At 36.8% G+C, this 20,924-nt stretch overlaps 1 protein-coding gene across 1 annotated transcript in view; it reads right to left on the reverse strand.

Annotated features, from left to right (window-relative positions):
* The window catches only part of DOCK3 (dedicator of cytokinesis 3), a 167,170-nt gene that overhangs the window by 48,367 nt on the left and 97,879 nt on the right, over positions 1 to 20,924 (reverse strand). Inside the window, exons 38-43 of the mRNA XM_070736728.1 lie at positions 20,082 to 20,175; positions 17,647 to 17,795; positions 16,020 to 16,106; positions 12,322 to 12,426; positions 4,556 to 4,697; positions 1,810 to 1,976 (exon numbers count right to left, since the gene is read on the reverse strand). Coding sequence (XP_070592829.1) covers positions 1,810 to 1,976; positions 4,556 to 4,697; positions 12,322 to 12,426; positions 16,020 to 16,106; positions 17,647 to 17,795; positions 20,082 to 20,175 — 744 coding nt within the window. The remainder of the gene's footprint in view (positions 1 to 1,809; positions 1,977 to 4,555; positions 4,698 to 12,321; positions 12,427 to 16,019; positions 16,107 to 17,646; positions 17,796 to 20,081; positions 20,176 to 20,924) is intronic.

The raw sequence follows: 20,924 nt of genomic DNA on the forward strand, positions 1-20,924 counted from the left end.
AGTCGACCTCACTCCATTCCTAAGAGGTCTGTAAGGGGCGTGCATAAGTTCACCATCATGCCTACCATCCCTGTCTTACTGTCCAAATTTATCTATACCTACTTTGCTTTTGTTTATGTTTATACCATACCTATTATCTTGTGCACGTTTTGACAAATAAATAAATAAATCTGTTGCAGCCTAATCAATTCCTCCATAACCTTTACCTATGCTGTAGATAGATTGACAGTAAAATGCGGCCAAGCAATGATTTCTTATGGAGAGGGGGCATCATCATCTCTTTCGAAGTACACAATAACATACACTTTCTCTCAAGGATGCATTTTAACATTTACTGAACTTTCTATAATCATGTTTGCAATTTTCACCAACTAGAAGCGACACCTGTCCAGAACAAAGGTGGTTGGGTTGCAAGGGACCAGATTACACGCAGGATCAAATTCACGAGATAACACCCAAGGATTCACTAATCTCCTCTGAAGCTGCTCAGCTGGCATCAAGCTCCAAGTGAATCTGGAGAATTATGTCCTTCAGATGCCTAAAATAATGTGCGCAGTGGCCCCTTGTATGATCTTCCTCCTTGTTCTTACCCAGTTGGATTTTTGTCACTTTGGAAAGGGCTGCTGATTAGCAGTTTGTGGATGGAATAGAAGAGTGAAAAAATGTCAACATTTTGCCATTCTCATCACTATGGTATAGACCTGGATATGGGCTCTTACCCTTGCTTGCTCATATTTTCTTTTTTGTTTTGCTCCAGTAGTACACTAGTTTTTTAAAAATAATTATTTCATTTAGTGGAACTCTCAGAAAGGCAAGAATAGCCTCCTGCCCTCCAAGCCTGCAAATGCAATTTTGTTCAAGGATATTGCCACTCCCCTATTTCAACAGGAAGTTCAGGCCTTCTGAAGCACCCTCTAGAAACTACCGTATTTTTTGGACTATAAGACATACCAGCGTATAAGACACATCAAGATTTCTAAGTGGTAAGTAAGAAAAAAAAGGTTTTGTCTTCCCCGACCTCCAGTAGCACTTTACAGGCCTCCCAAAGCCTCTGTGTGCCCTGTTTTTTTTTTTTGCAAAAACGGGCCAGTTTTTCACCCCTTTTTGTGAAAAACAAGGCACATAGAAAGTTTGGAAGCCTGCAAAGCGTCTCTCCGGGCTAGGGGAAGGAAAAATGCCTTCTGAACCACTCTGTAGACCTCCCAAACCCTCTGCGCACTCAATTTTTGTGAAAAAATAGGCCCATTTATTGCAAAAATGGGATGTGGGAGCAGGGCTTTGGGAGACCCAAAATGGCTGTATTCGGTGTATAAGACACAAACATTTCCACCACCCTCTTTTAGGGGGGGAAATGTGTGTCTTATACTCCGAAAAATACGGTATTTAGTTCCATTAGCTCCTCAGTCAGACTAATCGAATGTGCAAAAACGTGTATTTTTAGTCTATTATAGCACAGTGCTATGCATGCCTAAACAGAATTATGTCTTACACAGCTCAGCAAGTCTTGCACCTGTTGAGCTACTTTGCGAGGTATATTTTTATATCATAAAGCTGCAATCAAATATTCAAAAATATTGTTTTTGCCAATGTTAGTAGTATAGTATAAGTAGTATAAGTTAGTAGTATAAGGGCAGACTAGATGGACCATGAGGTCTTTTTCTGCCGTCAGACTTCTATGTTTCTAATGTTCAAATTGCTTAATACTTGCTTTGAGGATAGCAATAATTCTACGTGTTCTTACATATATCTAAAAGTTCTTCAATATATTTTGCATAAAAACAATGTTAATGTGTTAGGAAGAATTAGAACCTTAAATTCATTTTCCTTATCTTTGGGGCCCTTGTGAAAAGGCCTGTCATAGCGGAATTTCCTGATGTTGTTAACTCGATAAAAGCTCTTTATGCGATCAGGAACACGATCCATGTGTAGTACATCAATATTGTCTGGAATTGGAGTCACCGCATAGATTTGCAAGTCTGTAATAAGAGTCCAGTCAAAGAAAAAAAACCCTACATACAATACAAAAGAATAAAGACTAGCCTTACACATTGCATAATAACATTACAGATCTGTATTATTTTTAATACTCTCTTTAAAACACACACACACACACAAACACACATCCCTGAATCTCATACAGCATAGAAACTACAATGTGAATCTGTGCAATTTTAGCGGCTATTGGCATCCTATGACATTAACTTGTTAACATCATATAGTTCTGAACATGTTCCTCCAAATGAAAGCATTGAAAGTGAGATGACATATACTTTCAGTTTTATTTCCTTCCCACTTCTACTTGTATCTTGATTGGTTATAAAATACTATTAGATGAGCATTTTTAAAAAGGGATACTTATTTTAAAAAGGAAATATTGTTCAATAATTTTCCATTTCTGTCATGTTCTTAAAAGCTCTTCTTAGCCCTAATTTGTTTTAAATTTAACACTAACAAAACAAATAGTCATTTTCCTTTCTTCAATACTTTTCATCAGGAAAACCACAGCTTAAATCAACATTATCGCAGCATTTAATCCATTTTTACCTGGACATCTGAGCACATACATTCATTTCAAGTTTGCAAAAGGATTTGCAATAGAACTTTATATTAGAATTTGCTTTAAAACGTTGGTGTTTGTTTCGTTGTGCTGTATAAATTTTATTTTTTATTTCTCTGTAGAAGAGGTATAATTATGATATTTTAGATTATGCATTCTGGATTGAGATCTGGAATTAAAACTGCAATTCTTCCTCAATCTCTTTACAGTCAATTATTTCATTTCATTAAAGTTTAAGATCACATTTTTCACACTTTTAATTTCAATTTATTAAATTTAATTCCCAAATTTTGCTTAACAATACTACTATTGAATAAATTCACAATCAAGGTCCCTCCCTCTCTTCTCTCTTTCTCCCCGCCTCCCTGTCCAGAAACATGTTTATTTGAGCATTCTCATTCTTTTTAAAAGTTAGGCATCTCAACTGACATTTCTTTATTTTGCTTCACAGGGGAAGGGGGAATATGCAACACATTTTTTTTCTAAAATGTTTTGAGATTGGAGATAGTAGAATAAAAATACTCAAACAGTAAAAAAAAAAATCTTGCCAGGAAATTACAGAATATAATTTTATGAGGTTAGGAAAAAATAACATTTATTTTATTTATTTTATTTATTATTTAGATTTGTATGCCGCCCCTCTCCGCAGACTCGGGGCGGCTCACAGCAAGATACAGCAATTCATGACAAATCCAAATATAATTTAAAATATTTAAAAAGATTTAAAAAGAACCCCATTTACTAACAAACACACACACAAACATACCATGCATAAATTGTACATGCCCGGGGGAGGTGTTTCAGTTCCCCCATGCCTGACGGCAAAGGTGGGTTTTAAGGAGTTTGCGGAAGGCAGGGAGAGTAGGGGCAGTTCTAATCTCTGGGGGGAGTTGGTTCCAGAGTCGGGGCCGCCACACAGAAGGCTCTTCCCCTGGGGCCCGCCAACCGACATTGTTTAGTTGACGGGACCCGGAGAAGGCCCACTCTGTGGGACCTAATCGGTCGCTGGGATTCGTGCGGCAGAAGGCGGTCTCGGAGATATTCTGGTCCAGTGCCATGAAGGGCTTTAAAGGTCATAACCAACACTTTGAATTGTGACCAGAAATTGATCGGCAGCCAATGCAGACTGCGGAGTGATGGCGAAACATGGGCATACCTAGGTAAGCCCATGACTGCTCTCGCAGCTGCATTCTGCACGATCTGAAGTTTCTGAACACTTTTCAAAGGTAGCCCCATGTAGAGAGCATTACAGTAGTCGAACCTCGAGGTGATGAGGGCATGAGTGACTGTGAGTAATGAGTCCCGGTCCAGATAGGGCCGTAACTGGTGCACCAGGCGAACCTGGGCAAACGCCCCCCTCGCCACAGCTGAAAGATGGTTCTCTAATGTGAGCTGTGGATCGAGGAGGACGCCGAAGTTGCGGACCCTCTCCGAGGGGGTCAATAATTCCCCCCCCCCCAGGGTAATGGACGGACAGATGGGATTGTCCTTGGGAGGCAAAACCCACAGCCACTCCGTCTTATCCGGGTTGAGTTTGAGTCTGTTGACACCCATCCAGGCCCTAACAGCCTCCAGACACCGGCACATCACTTCCACTGCTTCGTTGACTGGACATGGGGTGGAAATGTAAAGCTGGGTATCATCAGCGTACTGATGATACCTCACCCCATGCCCTTGGATGATCTCACCCAGTGAATATCAAAACTCCATTTCACAAATCTGACAATCCATGCTATATTCTGTTTTTAAGCATCTCTCCCCCCATTGCAGTTAAGTTTTAACTGTCTGTTATTTATTTGTTTGTTTGTTTGTTTGTTTGTTTATTTATTTATTTATTTATTATTTATTTATTTATTAAGATTTATAGACTGCCCAACTCCTTGCGGACACTGGGCGGTGAATGAAAATGAAAAATATTAAAACTACTATAAATCTGTTCTAATTCTGAAAATTTTTAATTTTGCAGCAACTTCATTCTAAAACATTAAACAAGGATACACTGGGAGTCACACTGCAATATGCTATCTTCTGGGTGATTTGGATGTTGCATTGCAATGGCTTGTGGAAATTCACTAAGCATTCTTTGTTGGAAGGTCTCTAATCGCTCATAGTCATGACCTCGACAAACATACTCTTTATTCTGTAAGAAGAAGAAAGCAACATAAAATTAAAATATCACTGAATTGTTCCCTTAGCCTCCTCACTTTCATTTATCAACCAGACTAAAGGACAGAGGAATAAGACAGTTAAAACAATTATATGAAGTGGAAAGAAGGACGGGGCAAACCATGCCTCTAGAGGAGGTATTTTTCAGAGTATGGTCCTAGTACAGGTAGTCCTTGTGTTATAATTGTAATGGAGCCTTCCCATTATGGTCATAATAAGCAAATCATGTTAAATGAAGGAGCCACCATCCCTGCTCTTAAATCTTGCCTACGCATGCTTCCGCCCTCTTTGAAAAATCCTTTTTGCATGGAGGACGGAATTGTATGTAAGAACGTGAGATCTATCTTGAGGTCTGCAGGAATGGAACCATTTCCAAAGAGGAAAATAGATAGAGATTGCATCCCTGCAGACCTCCATCCTGAGCAAAAAGGCTTTTCTAAAGAGGATGGAAGCATATCTAGGAACATGAGATTTAAGGAAAACCGCTTTGCCAGTGTCTGAAAAAAAGAAGGCCACTTTTCTGCCATATCCCAACATCTTTAGGTCTAGAGATCTTGAAAAGTAAGTGAGTTACATGGAGCCCGGTGGGCTAGCAAAGCACACCCAGTGCCTGTGGGGACTCAGCAGGGAAAGATTGGAGAGGCAGGGGACCTATTGCAGCATTTCTGGTTGGTTCTAAGGTTAAATGGTCTACGGGTCTACAGAAAGGGGCGGCATACAAATCTAATAAATAATAATAATAATAATAATAATAATAATAATAATAATAATAATAATAATAAATGACTGCCATAGTGTTCCAATATAGGTAATTGCAGGTCTGGATGATAAGTACTTTTGGGTTGATGTGTCATAACTTTGAACTGTCTCTAAGTGAATTGTCGTAACTTGAGGATTACTTGTAGTGAGAAGTTGTGCAATTTCGTCCATAATGGATGCTATATGTAGTGCAGGCACAGAATTCTTAATAGAAGCTCTTTAGATATTCAGACCAAAAGGTAGATTCAATTTTAGTAACCTAATACATGACCATATGCACCAAAGACAAATTCATTGTGTGTCTAATCACACTTGGCCAATAAATAATTCCATTCTATTCTATTCTATTCTATTCTATTCTAATATATTACAGAGCTATGCAATATAAGTTTTAATTGGCACTAGTTCACTAACAATCATGACTAACTTTAAATTTGGTGTATTCTGAGGTGCCTCACTGCTAGATTTTGTACCAGTTGCATCTTTCAAGTCATCTTGAAATCACCCACGTTAAATAGTTCATGGTAATCCAATTGCATGGCGGTTAAGACATGAGCTACCACTACCAGAACATCTTAATATAAAGTTATGATATAACTGTCAAATCTCTTACAACAGAGCAAAGGCTAAGCAAAGGACACCAGATCATCAATTAACTCTTCTAAAGGGTGAAAAATTCCATGCAAGATAACTGCAAGGACCAATGTTTCCAAATTCCCTAAATATTTATTAATACAATTCAACCCAGGTAGTATTTTGTCTGGGCTTATTTCACTCCATCTAGTTTTTAACAGCTTCCAAAACCTGGGTTCAAGCTTTCTACAACTTAAGATAGTAATATATGAATGTATATATTTAGCGTACTCATTGAATCATAATATCATAGGGTTGGAAAGAACTTTGGATGTCTTCATGTCCTTGTCCTGGATAGGACAAGCAACCCAGACAAATGGCTACTTAAACTTTGAATCCAGAACTGAAGTCAAATATATTATTCCATTGCTTAATAGTTCTGGTGACACCTTATGTAGACCAGTGTTTCTCAAATAGTGGAGCAGGCGCCCCTGGGCGTAGAGTGATGGTACATGCTTTTTTTTCTTCCGGAGGGACTAGGGTTTTTGGCACTGAACAATAGCACACAGCACGGAGTAGGAGATATGAAGTGCATATAATAAACCTTAAGAGACACCATGGAAAAATATTTAACAGGGATAAAAAGAAAGGAGGCGAGAGGGAGATAATGAGACAAACGTAAGTCTTCTGAAAGCTAAGATGAGGAAATATGAAGAAGCATATGAAGCATTTGGTTTCATTGTGACAAAGGTGGGAGACGAGGAAAGACTGGAATGTTTACTGTGTCTAAAAATGTTGGCAGAGGACAGCATGAAGCCAAATAAATTAAGTCGTCACTTAAACACATTGCGCACCCCAATCATGCTTATAAGCCACTTGAGTTTTTCAAGGAAAATGTGCTGAATATTGCAAACAGTTGTCCCGGCTGAGAGTTGGGGGGGGGGGCGCAAAATGTTTACTTCTTTCTAGGGGAGGCATAACAGAAAATAATTGAGACACACTGCTCTAGACAAATGGTAATGATCACTGATAGTGCCTTTTAATATACATAATAAATAATTATTGGGAGAGCAGTAAACACTGTGGAGCCCTCTGCTCAGAAAGAAGATAATCACTATTATATAATGCAGTGATGGTGAACCTTTTCGGCACTAAATGCTGAAAAGGTCATGCAGAAAGGTCACACATGCATGCGCTCATTGGGGCCATTTTCTGGAAAAGCCAAATGTCCGGTTCTAGTGCACATGTGCACCCAACAATAAGTTGGCTGGCATGCACACGCACGTACACAAAGAACAGCTGATCTTCAAGCATGCATACACACCAAAACCCCAGGAGACAAACAAGCAAGGCTGCGCATGCCAGGGGACATGGCTTCAGGTGTCACTTTGGGCACACATGCCATAGGTTCGCCATCACAGATATAGTGTAATACCCAACCTTTGTAGATAATCCAAACAGTAGATAGTCTCAAATACTGCAGAGAGTCTTGTAAGACTGAAATAAACATACTCTCACCATTTACGTCTTAGTGAAAGTCATTCTCCACCACCAATAACATTTTTGTCCCATTTTTGACTGGGCCTAAATTCCAACTTGTGCAGATTCAAATAAGCTATTTCCTTTAGGACAATCTATAGCTGATTCCCCACATTGTTCCCAACAATCTTCCATTAAAAGAGAAAGTTGGAGACAAAATAAAATTTGTTCAGGAAAAGCTTCTTCAGAAGGTGACCACTTCCTTGCTCAAAGCTGTGTCTTTATGTCTTTCCTCAAAGCCAGAATGGCTGATATCCAACCACTCACACCCACTAGCCACAAAAGGAATTAGGAGGAGCATGAATTTGGTCGACATGTTGTGAGCCTTATTATAGGAGAGACCCTTTTGACAGCTTTCTTTAGTTCTACAATTTCAAAAACAAAACAAAACTTCAGATGCCGCCTTACTTGAACATGACGTTTAACAAGAGCTTGGTCATGTTCATATATCATTTTCCATTACTGTTGCTCTATATATGTTTTTAGTCATTTTATCTCAGAGGTTATGATTATGAAGTGACCAAATGTGCACAATCATATCCAGCATCTTTTCAATATCTGAATTCCTTAAGAGGGCATAAAATAGAACTGTCCACCAAATTGTAAAGAAACTACCAAAGTGACTTCTGCAAGGCCTGTTGCTCATGCAAAGATCATGTGTCCATGGCCTTCAGTTTAACAAGAAACTGGTTTGATTAAGACAAAGGAAAAATATCAATGTTACTTATTTTCAGATCACATTTTGTCCTCTCCAAATTAACGACCATTTCTAGTATGCATCTTCCCACATGTGTTGTGACCACTATTACTTGTGACACCTCCATGGTTATAATTGGGGCTATCAGGTCATAAATGATACTGGAACCCTCCTTCGGTAATATCCAGCTGAATATTTTATAGAATAATGAAATCATGCAGTTGGAGGGAATGCTTAGACCATCCAATGCAAACTACAGTTTAATACAGGAATCAAAAACATCCTTGACAAATGTCTGTCCACTATGTTTGAAGAGGTCCAGTAAAAGTGAACTCACAATCTCTTAGATAAAAAGTCCCATAGTTTACCTGCTATTACAGTTAGCATTTTTTCCAATATTCAAAAAAGCTCTTGGAATTTAAATTTATTATTCTGTATCCTGCATTCTGGGCCAATAGAAAAGAAGTCAAGATTTACTTCTTGTGACCAAATATATTAATTTATTTTATGCCATCAAGCTATTTCTGACTCCCAGCAACCATACAGATTCCCCCCCCCCAAGGTTATGTATAATTTGTTCTTTTATGTCTCCCAAAGGTGCATGTATCACCTCTAAGGCTGATTCCATCCACCTTGCTGCTGATCATCCTCTTCTCTTTTCTTCCACTTTTCCCAGAATTAGATCCTATAGTAGAGGCTCGAGTCTTCACATAATATGTCCGAAGTAGAGTAATTTGAGTCTAGTTATTTATATTTTGAATGATAATTTTGATTTGATTTGTTCAATGAGTTTGTTTTCTAGGCTATCCGCAATATTCTCAGCAATCTTTTCCAACATCAAAATTCAAAAACATCTATACTCTCCCTATCTTGCTTTTTCAAAGTCCAACTTTCACTTCGGTGGAATGTATCAGGGAACACAATGGCTTGCATGATTCTGATCTTTGTAGATATAAATACATCAAGGTCCTGTTTGAATATCGTTTCCTAGGTTTTTATGGCTCTTCTACCAAGTGCTAGTATTCAACATATTTGTTGTTCCTTTACTGTTGATAGTTGATGCTAAAAGATAGAAGCTACTGACCATTTCATCATCTTCATTGTCAAGCCATTCACTGAGGACATGAGAATCTAGATATCCCTTAAGCTATTGGAATGGCATTATGGCTGAAATTAGTGGACATAGGATGGATCCTGGCCAGTGAAATCTCTTTGGAGAAAGAAGAGATTGGGGGATTGATCACATATACTCTGGACAGACACTCTTAATGAGTAAATTGCAAGAATTTTTGCAATTGGTTAATGAGTGGAAAGATCCAATCTCTGTTCACAACTGTAATGTAGCTTGTGAGACCATAAAGCTTAGCTGATTTCCTAATCACTTCCAGAATGACTTTTTTTTCTGTTTTTAAAATATTACAAGCTTTCAGAGCAGCAGCTTTGATGGCATTCACTGGGATTCCTTCAACCTTTTAAATGGAGCTTGAAAGATTTCACAATTTGGGCAAACAAACAGGGGAAAGGGTGATTAGAGTATTATTTTAGGAAAGATGTAAATGGATTAAAGGTCTAGATCAGACCTGGGCATTTTACAGCCCCAACCCACATCCAATCCTTTGGCTGTCCTTGTCCAACCCATGTGAGGTCAACTGGAATTTACAACTCAAATGTAATGGTAAGTTATACCATGCATGCAATACAATTATATTGCTTTTATTTTGAAGCAGACTATTTTAATCAATTTACATATGTGTCTGTGGGCATGCCTACTATTGGTCTAGCCCTCCACAACAGTCCCAGTTTTTCATGAGACCCCTTGAGAAAATTAATTGTGCATCGTAGATGGACTTTAAATAGGTTTTTTGAAATTAATTGAATAAATCATGCCAATGGGACAATGACCTATGGTTTGAATTCTAAAAAACCAAACATGATCGTATGGGATTTTGAAGGCTGGACACTAGAGGGAGGTAAAATGAAGTAAAGATTACAATTAAAGGAAAAGGAAAATCTATTTGACTTGTTAATTCAGAATGGAGTCAAGTACCCTATAACACTGAATGTACTGAAGGATATATGAACAATTGAGTCATAAATTAATTTATTTTAAGTTTCTTTATTGATTTTAAAAAGAATAAATTAATTTTAAAAATGTCTGCCATCATAGACAAATTCTAATACATTTTATCAGATAAACCGAAGTAGAACTGAATGTGAATTTTTAAAATGAAGGGCTCCAAGAATATCTGGGAAAAGATAAAATACTGAATTTACAAATGAAACTGGCTGACATTTTAATAATTAAAAAGGGTACAAATATCTAACATGATTTGGATAATTTTCTTATATTGGAATTACAAGGGACATTGATTAAAAATTTTGAAAGACTTGGTGAGAAGAAATTTAAAAAAAGAAATTAAGTTTTAGGATATTATTTGAAGGGATAAAAGATCAAGATTGTTAAAAGTAAGGGAATGAATATAGTTGATTTATTTGATCAAGGTTAAAACAGAAGTTGTTATTTTCAATAATGCTTAATAAAATTTTACTGACTAGGACTGAATGACAAGGTTTTAAGAATTCTCTTATAGCTAAGTAACATGATATGGCATGAAGAAATTATATTTTAAGAGAAGTGATGACTTGTTAAAATGATTTATACTTGTGGAGACAAAGAGCGAAGTTGCTTCTACATATTTCTTTTTTTCATATTTTTCTTCTATATTCTTTCTTTTATATGCTTATTTTTCTTTTCTGTACTTTGTACCTTTTTCCTTTTTTTATAATTTGTTTTGGTGTTTATCTGCACAACTGTTAGGAAAAAATCTAACTGGTTGTTTTATCTGTTGTCATTAATTTGGTCTTTCTTATATTTAATTTTAGTCCCCTTTTCACTGTACTTTAAAAACTTTTAGTACTAGGGCTTGAAAATTGTTTGCATTTTCAGTTTTCAGGGTAATATCATCATCATAGCACAGATACTTATTATGTTCCTTCCTCCAATTTTAAAAACCTTGCTTCTAATCTAGCCTCCCTTAATATGTAGATGAATAAAGAAAAGAGTGAGCCTTTGAAGCCTTGTACTATTTTACCAACCTGGATCCATTTTTTCATCATCTTCTCTTATACTGTGGCTTCCCGAACTTTATATAAGTTTGTCACAAGAAAAATGAGATGTTATGAAGTTCTGAGCATATTCCACAGATTGATATGTAATTTAATTTATTTAACTTTTCTAATAAGTGTGATAAAGCTTATTTATCTAAGAGCTGCATCACTGAAATTCTGCTTGCTTAGCTTTCATGTTTGGCTATCACTCTGGGTGACAATCACAAACAACTTCAAAATATGTTTCTTCTTCCAGAATGCAGAACACAGAATAAAGAATGTTATGTTAAAAGAAGGCAATTGATTTTAGGAATTCATTCCCAATTAATATTAGGAAAAACTTCATACCTGTAAGAGCAATTTGATCAGGTACCAATTAACCAGAGAGGTAGTGGGCTTTCACTGGATCTGTTCAATTAGAAGCTAGACATTCATTTGTCTGGAATTCTTCATCTTGGATTCCTATACTGAGTGGGGGGTCGGAAATTAGAATTCATATCCTAATAGTTCTTTCAAACTGATTCTATTCTTCTGTGAATCTAAGTCTTGTCTGAATTTATACTACTTAGTTTAATCTATTAAATTGTAGAATGTCGTTTTTGAAATTTCAAACAAAGAAGATTTATTGTACATACAATATTTTACATGAAAAAAATTCAATCGTGTTAATGAATAATGAAAAAGCCAGTAGGAATGCATATACAATCCAGCTACAAAACTACATTAAATGTTAAAAATTTCAAAATAGGGACAATAACCAGACTGGCAGAAATAACATAAATATTTTGGATGAATCAATAAATTGTATAATTTATAACTTATTTTAAAACTGAACAATTTTAATTTCCTTCACATACACAAATCATCTTCATTATAAGTTGTACTGCATTCATACAGTAATGGATATGTTAAATGTACTTACACGAAGGAAGAAAGGAAATTTTCTTCCATAAAAGCCAACTCTGAAAAATTCAGGTTCCAACCGTTGTTGTTCCATTATATTGTCATAATAGTTAGCTTCCATTTTCTAAAGACAGAAAAAACAATTATACTGGACTGAAATAATGCTGTACTTCTAGGAGAAAAATGCTGACAGCATTCTTGAATGGGACAACTTGCAACAGCCAACTTGCTGTGGTCATCTCATCATAGCTGCCAACTTGCTGCAGCCATTTTGCCATGGTTAACTAGCCATGGCCATTTTGACAAAAACACAAATAATGTTGAGGAAACAATGGTGGATAACATTTATTACGTTGAGTTATCCTGAATAGAATTGTTCCATGAGTTGTCTCGTGGCAAGTTGGCTGCAACGAGTTATCCTGTGGCGAGTTAGCCATAGTAAGATGACTGCAGTCAGTTGACTGTGGCAAGTTGACCTAGACTCTATGTAGTAGGGGTAGTGATTTCTGACAGTCTCAAAATGGGTGAGCAGTGTGGTTGGGCGGTAGGAAAAGCAAGTAGGATGCTTGGCTGCATAGCTAGAGGTATAACAAGCAGGAAGAGGGAGATTGTGATCCCCTTATATAGAGCGCTGGTGAGACCACATTTGGAATACTGTGTTCAGTTCTGGAGACCTCATCTACAAAAAGATATTGACAAAATTGAATGGGTCCAAAGACAGGCTACAAGAATGGTGGAATGTCTTAAGCATTAAACGTGTCAGGAAAGACTTAATGAACTCAATCTGTATAGTCTGGAGGACAGAAGGAAAAGGGGGGGACATGATCGAAACATTTAAATATGTTAAAGGGTTAAATAAGGTTCAGGAGGGAAGTGTTTTTAATAGGAAAGTGAACACAAGAACAAGGGGACACAATCTGAAATTAGTTGGGGGAATGATCAAAGGCAACATGAGAAAATATTATTTTACTGAAAGAGTAGTAGATCCTTGGAACAAACTTCCAGAAGATGTGGTTGGTAAATCCACAGTAACTGAATTTAAACATGCCTGGGATAAACATATATCCATTGTAAGATAAAATACAGGAAATAGTATAAGGGCAGACTAGATGGACCATGAGGTCTTTTTCTGCCGTCAGTCTTCTATGTTTCTATATTTCTAGTAACACTAGGGTATCTGACACCATTAACACATAGTTTTTGAAAATGTAAGGTATCATACCATTATGAAACAGATATTCAAGGTAACTTAACAGAGAACTCAATTTTTCTTAGGGAGGATTTTATGCGTAATATTTTTAGTATTTTTAAAGAATACAATAATTCCTTTTACCTTGTACTTTCTATGCAAGCTTAAAGTTATAAGAACTCAAAGAACAGTTAAGAATAGACAATTTTGGCAAAATTGAGTTCATTGGGTCATGACAATTCAGAAGTGATTGAATGTCTGAGCAACTTTTAATATAAAGCATGTATACTGACTATTGATTAAACAAAGTGTTATGAAAAGTTCTCAAAGATTAAAATAAAAATCAAAACTGATTCCTCAAATAGACTTGCAATATATACTGTATAGAAATGCATAAATGTATGTACCAATTTGAAAATATTATTTTTATTTTTATTCCTTTATTTTCAATAAATTTTGAAAAGAGCAGCCTGCAGGCTAAATAGAGTCAATTTGAGGATTTAAAAATAAAATTATTTTCAGTTGTACAATATTAAATTCGATTCATGGTAATTTCCATTTGAATAACTATTCCATATATAGACTGAATGCATGGATTTTTAAATCCCTTTTAGTAAAATATAGATTTTTGTCAAAGAATCTGAATGATAAAGATATCTTGAATTTAGAAAAATGTAGGAAATCTATTTTGGATGCCATAATTTACCGTATATTCAGTAAACCATGTTTAAACTCCAGAAGTGAGTAATATTTGAATATTTTATTTTAGTGATTGCTTTTCTTTTTGATTAAAACTTAGTAAATAGAGCCATTCCAATATACACAGTAAAAGTATACTACAAAGTGTTTTATTTACTTGCTAAGAATGGTACAGGTAATTTTTGAGTTATGATGACAACCAAAATTTTTATTTATTTATTTATTTTATTTATTTATTTATTGGATTTGTATGCCGCCCCTCCCCGTGTACTTAGGGCGGCTTGTTTAGTAACGCAATTATAAAGTGCAACATCACATTTAGCGACAGCAATCCCTGCTCTTGTTAAGCGAGGGATGTGAGTCATTGAGAATGCAGAGCCGGCAACTCAGCTCCGGCCGGATTTGCTGTGGTGCCGGGGAAACGCGGTCCCCGGTGCAGCCACCATCTTGTTGGCCGGGATCTCACGATATTTCGCGAGATCCTGGCCAGGCCTGTCGTCAGCACCGGCCAATGATTTTGATTGAGGGCGTGGCCTGCCAGCCCTTTATAAAAGGCTGCGCAGGCTCGGGGCTTCCTTTTCGCCCCGACAATGAGTAGGCAAACACCCGCCTGCCCTCCCTATCTTTCAGTGTGCTACAGGGGTCGCCCTTAGGGGGCCGAATAGGAATTTTTGGCGGTCTTGGCATTTTACCTGCGACAGTTTTTTCGCCTATTCCACACTGCAGTGCGGGATGGATGGTTAGGGGGTGTTTCATTATTGATTAGTTCTAATTGGCTTTCCTTTGGTCATTGGGTTGGCAGGTTAGGGGCGGAAATTGGGAGGTGCTAGCACCGTGTTATCCGTTGGGCATCTTTGGGGATGGTTGGCAGACTCTCTCCAAGGGCTCATGGTGGCTTTTAAACCAGCCTGAGCAACTGGGGAGAAGTTGCCTCTGGGTCTCCCCATTTCAATTGCTTTTCAGGGATTGGATGGCAAGACCTCCCACATGCATTGCATGGCTGGGATCCAGGTGAGAGCGTGGATCAGCATGGAGCTACACCCTGAGTTGCCCAGGAAATTTTTCTTATGTCATTTCCGCCCCAAATGTTCTTAGCTGACCTCTGCGGGTCCCATTTTAGTTTTGAATTAAATAAGTTTATTTAATTAATAAAAATGACCCAGTTTAAATCCAGCTCTGTGTCCACGTTGTTACTCCGCTTCTGCTGCAAAGTGGCTTCTTCCAACTTCCTATGGTTTCCAATAACTAAAGTCAGTGAGGAAGCTGGCATTGGTCTTGCAAGCTGCAAGTCCCAAGTGACTTGTAAACAAGAAAGCCAGCAGGCAAGTAAGTGACTGCTGTCAGGTGGGAGAGGGAACAAGAAGACGTGTGGGTAGCCAGGGAAGTACAACAGGAGTATGATGGGCCTTGGGATGGTAGAAGGGGGGATGTCCATGTGGTTGCTGAGGCACAGCATATCAGCGAGAACAAAGGTATTGAGATAAGGTGTATGGGTAGATAAGACTTATCTCAGCAACTTGCAGACATTCAATCTGGCTTCCCAATTAACTTTGCTTATGGAAAGCCCACAAAGCTGGGAAATCACAATGACATGATTGTAGGATGCTGCAACCATTATAAGTGCAAGCTGGTTGCCAAGCATTCAGAACATGATAATGTGACTGCAAAATGCTGGGATGGCTGATACTCTGAGGACTAGTCAGTCACCACTTGTTCAGCACCATTGTAACTGTGAATGATAACTAAACAAGTGATATTAACCAAGGACTGCCTGTATATTTCCAATTGGCAAAATATCATGTCCTGCAGGAAGGTTGAATATCACTCACCCGAATCCAACTGAGACTTTGATAATCATATAATGTTTCATACTGAGTAGCCAGTTCTCTGCATAATGGGATTCCAAATTCCCAGCTCTAAAAGAAAGATTAAAAACACACAAAAAGTATCTAGTAATGTATTTCTATTATAAAGAATGGAGACAAGAAAAATAAGTGAACATTTAATCATTCTTAATGAGCTCCTTTATTATTTGTCAGCCAGTCAGAGGTAGGTCTGGGGTTTCTCTGCTCTGGCCAACAAAAAGATTAGTTGAGTTGGATAGAAATCCCAAATTTTAAAAAAAATGTTGATGAAAACAATATCTAACTCTAAATTACAGCAGATACTAAATTATACAGTAGGCTCAATACGAAAATTCTGCAGTAAAGTATAGGCAAACTATGCAAGATTAGGTTAACAACTCTTAAAGCCTTTTTGGCAATGTTGTTACAGTGGGCTTTGGCATGTAGATCTTTAGAAATGAGTACTCCAAAGTCATCTACAAGATCATGTCCATCTAGCTTGTATTTTATTATCTGATTTTTTTGCCAATGTGTAAGACAGACCATTTGTTGGTCAAGATTTGAAGTTGCCACTTGTTTGACCAATCTGACACATAGTCAAGGTCTTTTTGAAGGGCGATAGCATTGTTGGTGGTGTTGAATAGTTTTACTGTACAGTAGTCCCTCATCTATCGCTGGTGTTACGTTCCAGACCTGGCCGCGATAGGTGAAATCCGCGATGGGGAATTTATCGACTGATAGTACTTATTTAAGTATTTATATTGTAATTGTTTGGTAAGTTTTCATTGTTTTAAGTGTTTATAAACCCTTCCCACACAGTATTTATTTTAGATACAGTATTTAAATACAGTATTTACAATTTTAGATTTTTTTTTTTTAAACCTGCCGATCGAGTTCGGCGGGCTGTTTAAATCTGCCGATCGACTTCCTCAGAAACCCGCGATGAAGTGAAGCCGCAGTAGGTGAAGCGCGGTATAGCGAGGGACTACTGTATATCATCAGTGAAGAAAATGCAGTTGCTTTTAATATGATCGCAAAGATCATTTATGTAAAGTATAAAGAGTGTTGGTCCTAAAAAGCTGCCTTGGGGAACTTGACTGTTAACATAGAAAATTAATAAATAAAAAATTATTCAGTTCACTGTATTGTGGCTGCCAAAAAGATAGCATTCTTTAAGTACTGTATATTAAAAAATGTAAAAAAATACTGTCTTCTTTGCCAAGACTGCAGAATATCAAATAATGATTTAAGTTATAGATTCTAATTAAATATTACAAAAAACTACCTAAACAGTAAGAGTCTTTTAAACAATTAGAACTAATTCTAAGAAAATGGAATGGTTTCCCTTCAGTGGATATTTATATTTTCTATATTTATATAGAAACTGAGCAATTAATTGTCAAAAATGCTTAAATTGGAAACCTGTGACAATCAGGAGACTAGATTTGAAAGCCTAAATGGCCATACAATATAATTCAATGAATTTATGCTTTTCCTGACAAGTAAATAGATCTGAGTATACACCAGTAATTTTGTATAAAACATTTAGGTCTGGCTTTAGAAAATAATATCTAATAAAATTTGAAAATAATTAATAATAACATTTGCTGACCTTGCCTTTATTAAAATAATGAATAATCTTCCGACAAAGATTTTCTTTACGTTGCCACTCTGTCTGAGATGGATAGTGGAGGAATTCCCGAAGAGGCCTGTCCTCCCATTGTAGTAACTCACAATATAAAAGCAATGTAAAAGCAGCCTCTGTCAAAACAAGCAATGAATAACAATATCAAAATATTTCAACCTGTATAAACATAGAAACATAGAAGACTGACGGCAGAAAAAGACCTCATGGTCCATCTAGTCTGCCCTTATACAATTTCCTGAATTTTATCTTACAATGGATAGATGTTTATCCCAGGCATGTTTAAATGCAGTTACTGTGGATTTACCAACCACATCTGCTGGAAGTTTGTTCCAAGGATCTACTACTCTTTCAGTAAAATAATATTTTCTCATGTTGCTTTTGATCTTTCCCCCAAATAACTTCAGATTGTGTTCCCTTGTTCTTGTGTTCACTTTCCTATTAAAAACACTTCCCTCCTAAATATGCAAATAAACTAAAAAATTATGAAAATCTTAAACAAATCAGATAAAAAGGCATTTTGCTAGTAAAAGAAATGTGAATATTTAATCATGTTATGCTGAAGTAAAGACAAATGAATTGATACACAATATTTTATGTATATATCGAGCTTGGCATTTGTTTTATTTTATTTTTATTTTATTTTTATTTATTTATTTATTTGTCAAACATGTATAGGATAGTAGTTTGTATAAACATATGTAACATAAGTAAAAAGTAGTGATAAAAAAGGACAATAGGACATGGATGGTAGGCACAATGGTGCAGTTATACACGCCCCTTACAGACCTCTTAGAAACAGGGGGAGGTCAACTGAGGACAATCTAAGGTTAAAGTTTTTGGGGTTTGGGAAAGAAACCACAGAGTCAGGTAGTGCATTTCAGACATTGATCACTATATTGCTGAAGTCAGATTTTCTGCAGTTGAGTTTAAAGCGGTTTACATTTAGTTTGAATCTATTACGTGCTTGTGTATTGCTGCAGTTGAAGGTGAAGTAGTCATTAACAGGAAGGACATTTTTGTATATGATTTTATGAACTACAGTTAGATCAGATCAGTTTGCAAAGATTTGGTTGCAAACATTTGTCACCATTCGAGGAAATATCACCACACCAATGCATTTTGGATTGTCCTCTATAAAAAACTAATATACTATATGCCTGCAATTAAAATAAATTAGCTGTAACTCTCCAGCTAGAGCTCAAGTGCACCTCAAATGGCTAATTGATATATTTATGCAAAGACATTGGTAATCCTGCATTGGTAAGACCGCCTTCTGCCGCACAAATCCCAGCGACCAGTTAGGTCCCACAGAATGGGCCTTCTCTGGGTCCCGTCAACAAAACAATGTCGCTTGGCAGGGCCCAGTGGAAAAGCCTTCTCTGTGGCGGCCCCGGCCCTTTGGAACAAATTCCCCCCAGAGATTAGAATTGCCCCCACCCACCTTGCCTTTCGTAAGCTCCTTAAAACCCACCTCTGCCGTCAGGCAGGGGAAATTGAGACATTCTGTCCCCCTAGGCCTTTACAATTTATGCATGGTATGTTGGTTTGTATGGATGTTTAGTTTTATAATAAGGGTTTTTTTAGTTGTTTTTAGTATTGGATTTACATGATGTTTTTTATTACTGTTGTTAGCCGACCCGAGTCTACGGAGAGGGGCGGCATACAAATCCAATAAATAAATAATAATAAATAAATAAATATTGGCCGACTGGGAACTGCCATTCGGTGGGGAGTGGTTGCATTGGTCTTTGAGCAGCTTGGACATTAATGCAAGAAGATATTCTTCCTTAAGAACTGCAAACTGAAGACAGAGACTGGCTTATGGAGTAGAATGGCTCATTTCCAGACCATGGGGGAGGGACATGTGTGCATGAATAGGGTGGGTGGTGATTAATTTATATACAGTGATGGGGAACATGGGTGAGCAGCCCTAACAAGAGTTTTTCTTTGAGATTGTCAGTGAGTGCCAGGAAAGAAGTAAAGCAGACATTAGCAAACCAGATTTGTTTGTTTGTGTGTTCCATTCTCTTTTCTTTTCAATGTGGAACCTGACAGTAAACCAATAGAGAATTATTTTATTTTATTTATTTATTTATTAGATTTGTATGCCACCCCTCTCCAAGGACTCGGAGCGGAGCAGATAGTTCAAATCTGCTTACAAAAATGTAGTATGTCTTCCAAAAATATTGTGTCGCCACTTGAAAACAACATTCATGATCCTAGCCACATATTTTTACTGACTACTGTGGTATAATTTGGCAAGAATTAATTTACTTACTGTATGCTCATACAACCAATTAATGTGTAAATTATACATCTACAGTTAAAAACTTTATGAAAATTTACATATTTTTAAAAGACTATTTAAATATATAAATAAAACTTTATCCCATATTTACCTGTGTAATTTTCAGCCTGCAGATGCATGTCACATAACTTGTGTATGTAGCGGATATACATTTCCTCCTTATTAATTTCGGATTTATAAAAATTCTGAAAAATAAATATTTCAAAAAATAATCTCTGAAAATCTGGGAATCAAAATCTTTTCAAGACATGTATTTTTTCATTCAGTTTATTTAGAATGTTAAATCATGTTTCAGTTTCATGAAATACACCATGAAGAAACTGAAAACATATATTCACTTCTACACTCACTCTCTTCTATAACCATGCTTCCAGTGCATAAAGCCTTTAGTATTGAATGTACTATATTACATTTCTGTATTACATCTTTTTTATTCCATCATATTTTATTTACAAATTAGGATTACTTGAAATACAAATTCGTTCTTGGAAGATTCAATAATTTACTAATTCAGGTAATATAAGTAAGCTCAGAACAAATATTGTCCTGATATTATGTCTTTAATAGTTCTTCCTTAAGAAACATTTTTAGGGGATTTTTTTCTTCTTTCTTCCATTTAATCCATTGGAGTGTGCCTGCATAAGCCCATCTAGTTTTCTTGACAAGGTTTTTCAGAAGTGGGTTGTCACTGCCTCCTTCCTAGGGCTCAGAGAAAATGTTGATCCAAGATCAAACTGGCTTTGTGCCCAAGGCAGGATTGGAACTCACAGCATTCCAGTTTCTAACCTGATTTCCTCAATCACTGTATTTTTAAAAAATCCCTTCTCACCTCTATGGGGGACACGTATCTTCCTCAATCTTGTGCCTCCTACCAGGAACCTGGGAGTTTGAGTATTTTGTGCAGTATCTTAGCAGTTCCTAGCACTGACTCTTC

This window comes from Erythrolamprus reginae, chromosome 2, assembly GCF_031021105.1.
Source record: "Erythrolamprus reginae isolate rEryReg1 chromosome 2, rEryReg1.hap1, whole genome shotgun sequence".
Lineage (NCBI taxonomy): Eukaryota > Metazoa > Chordata > Lepidosauria > Squamata > Dipsadidae > Erythrolamprus > Erythrolamprus reginae.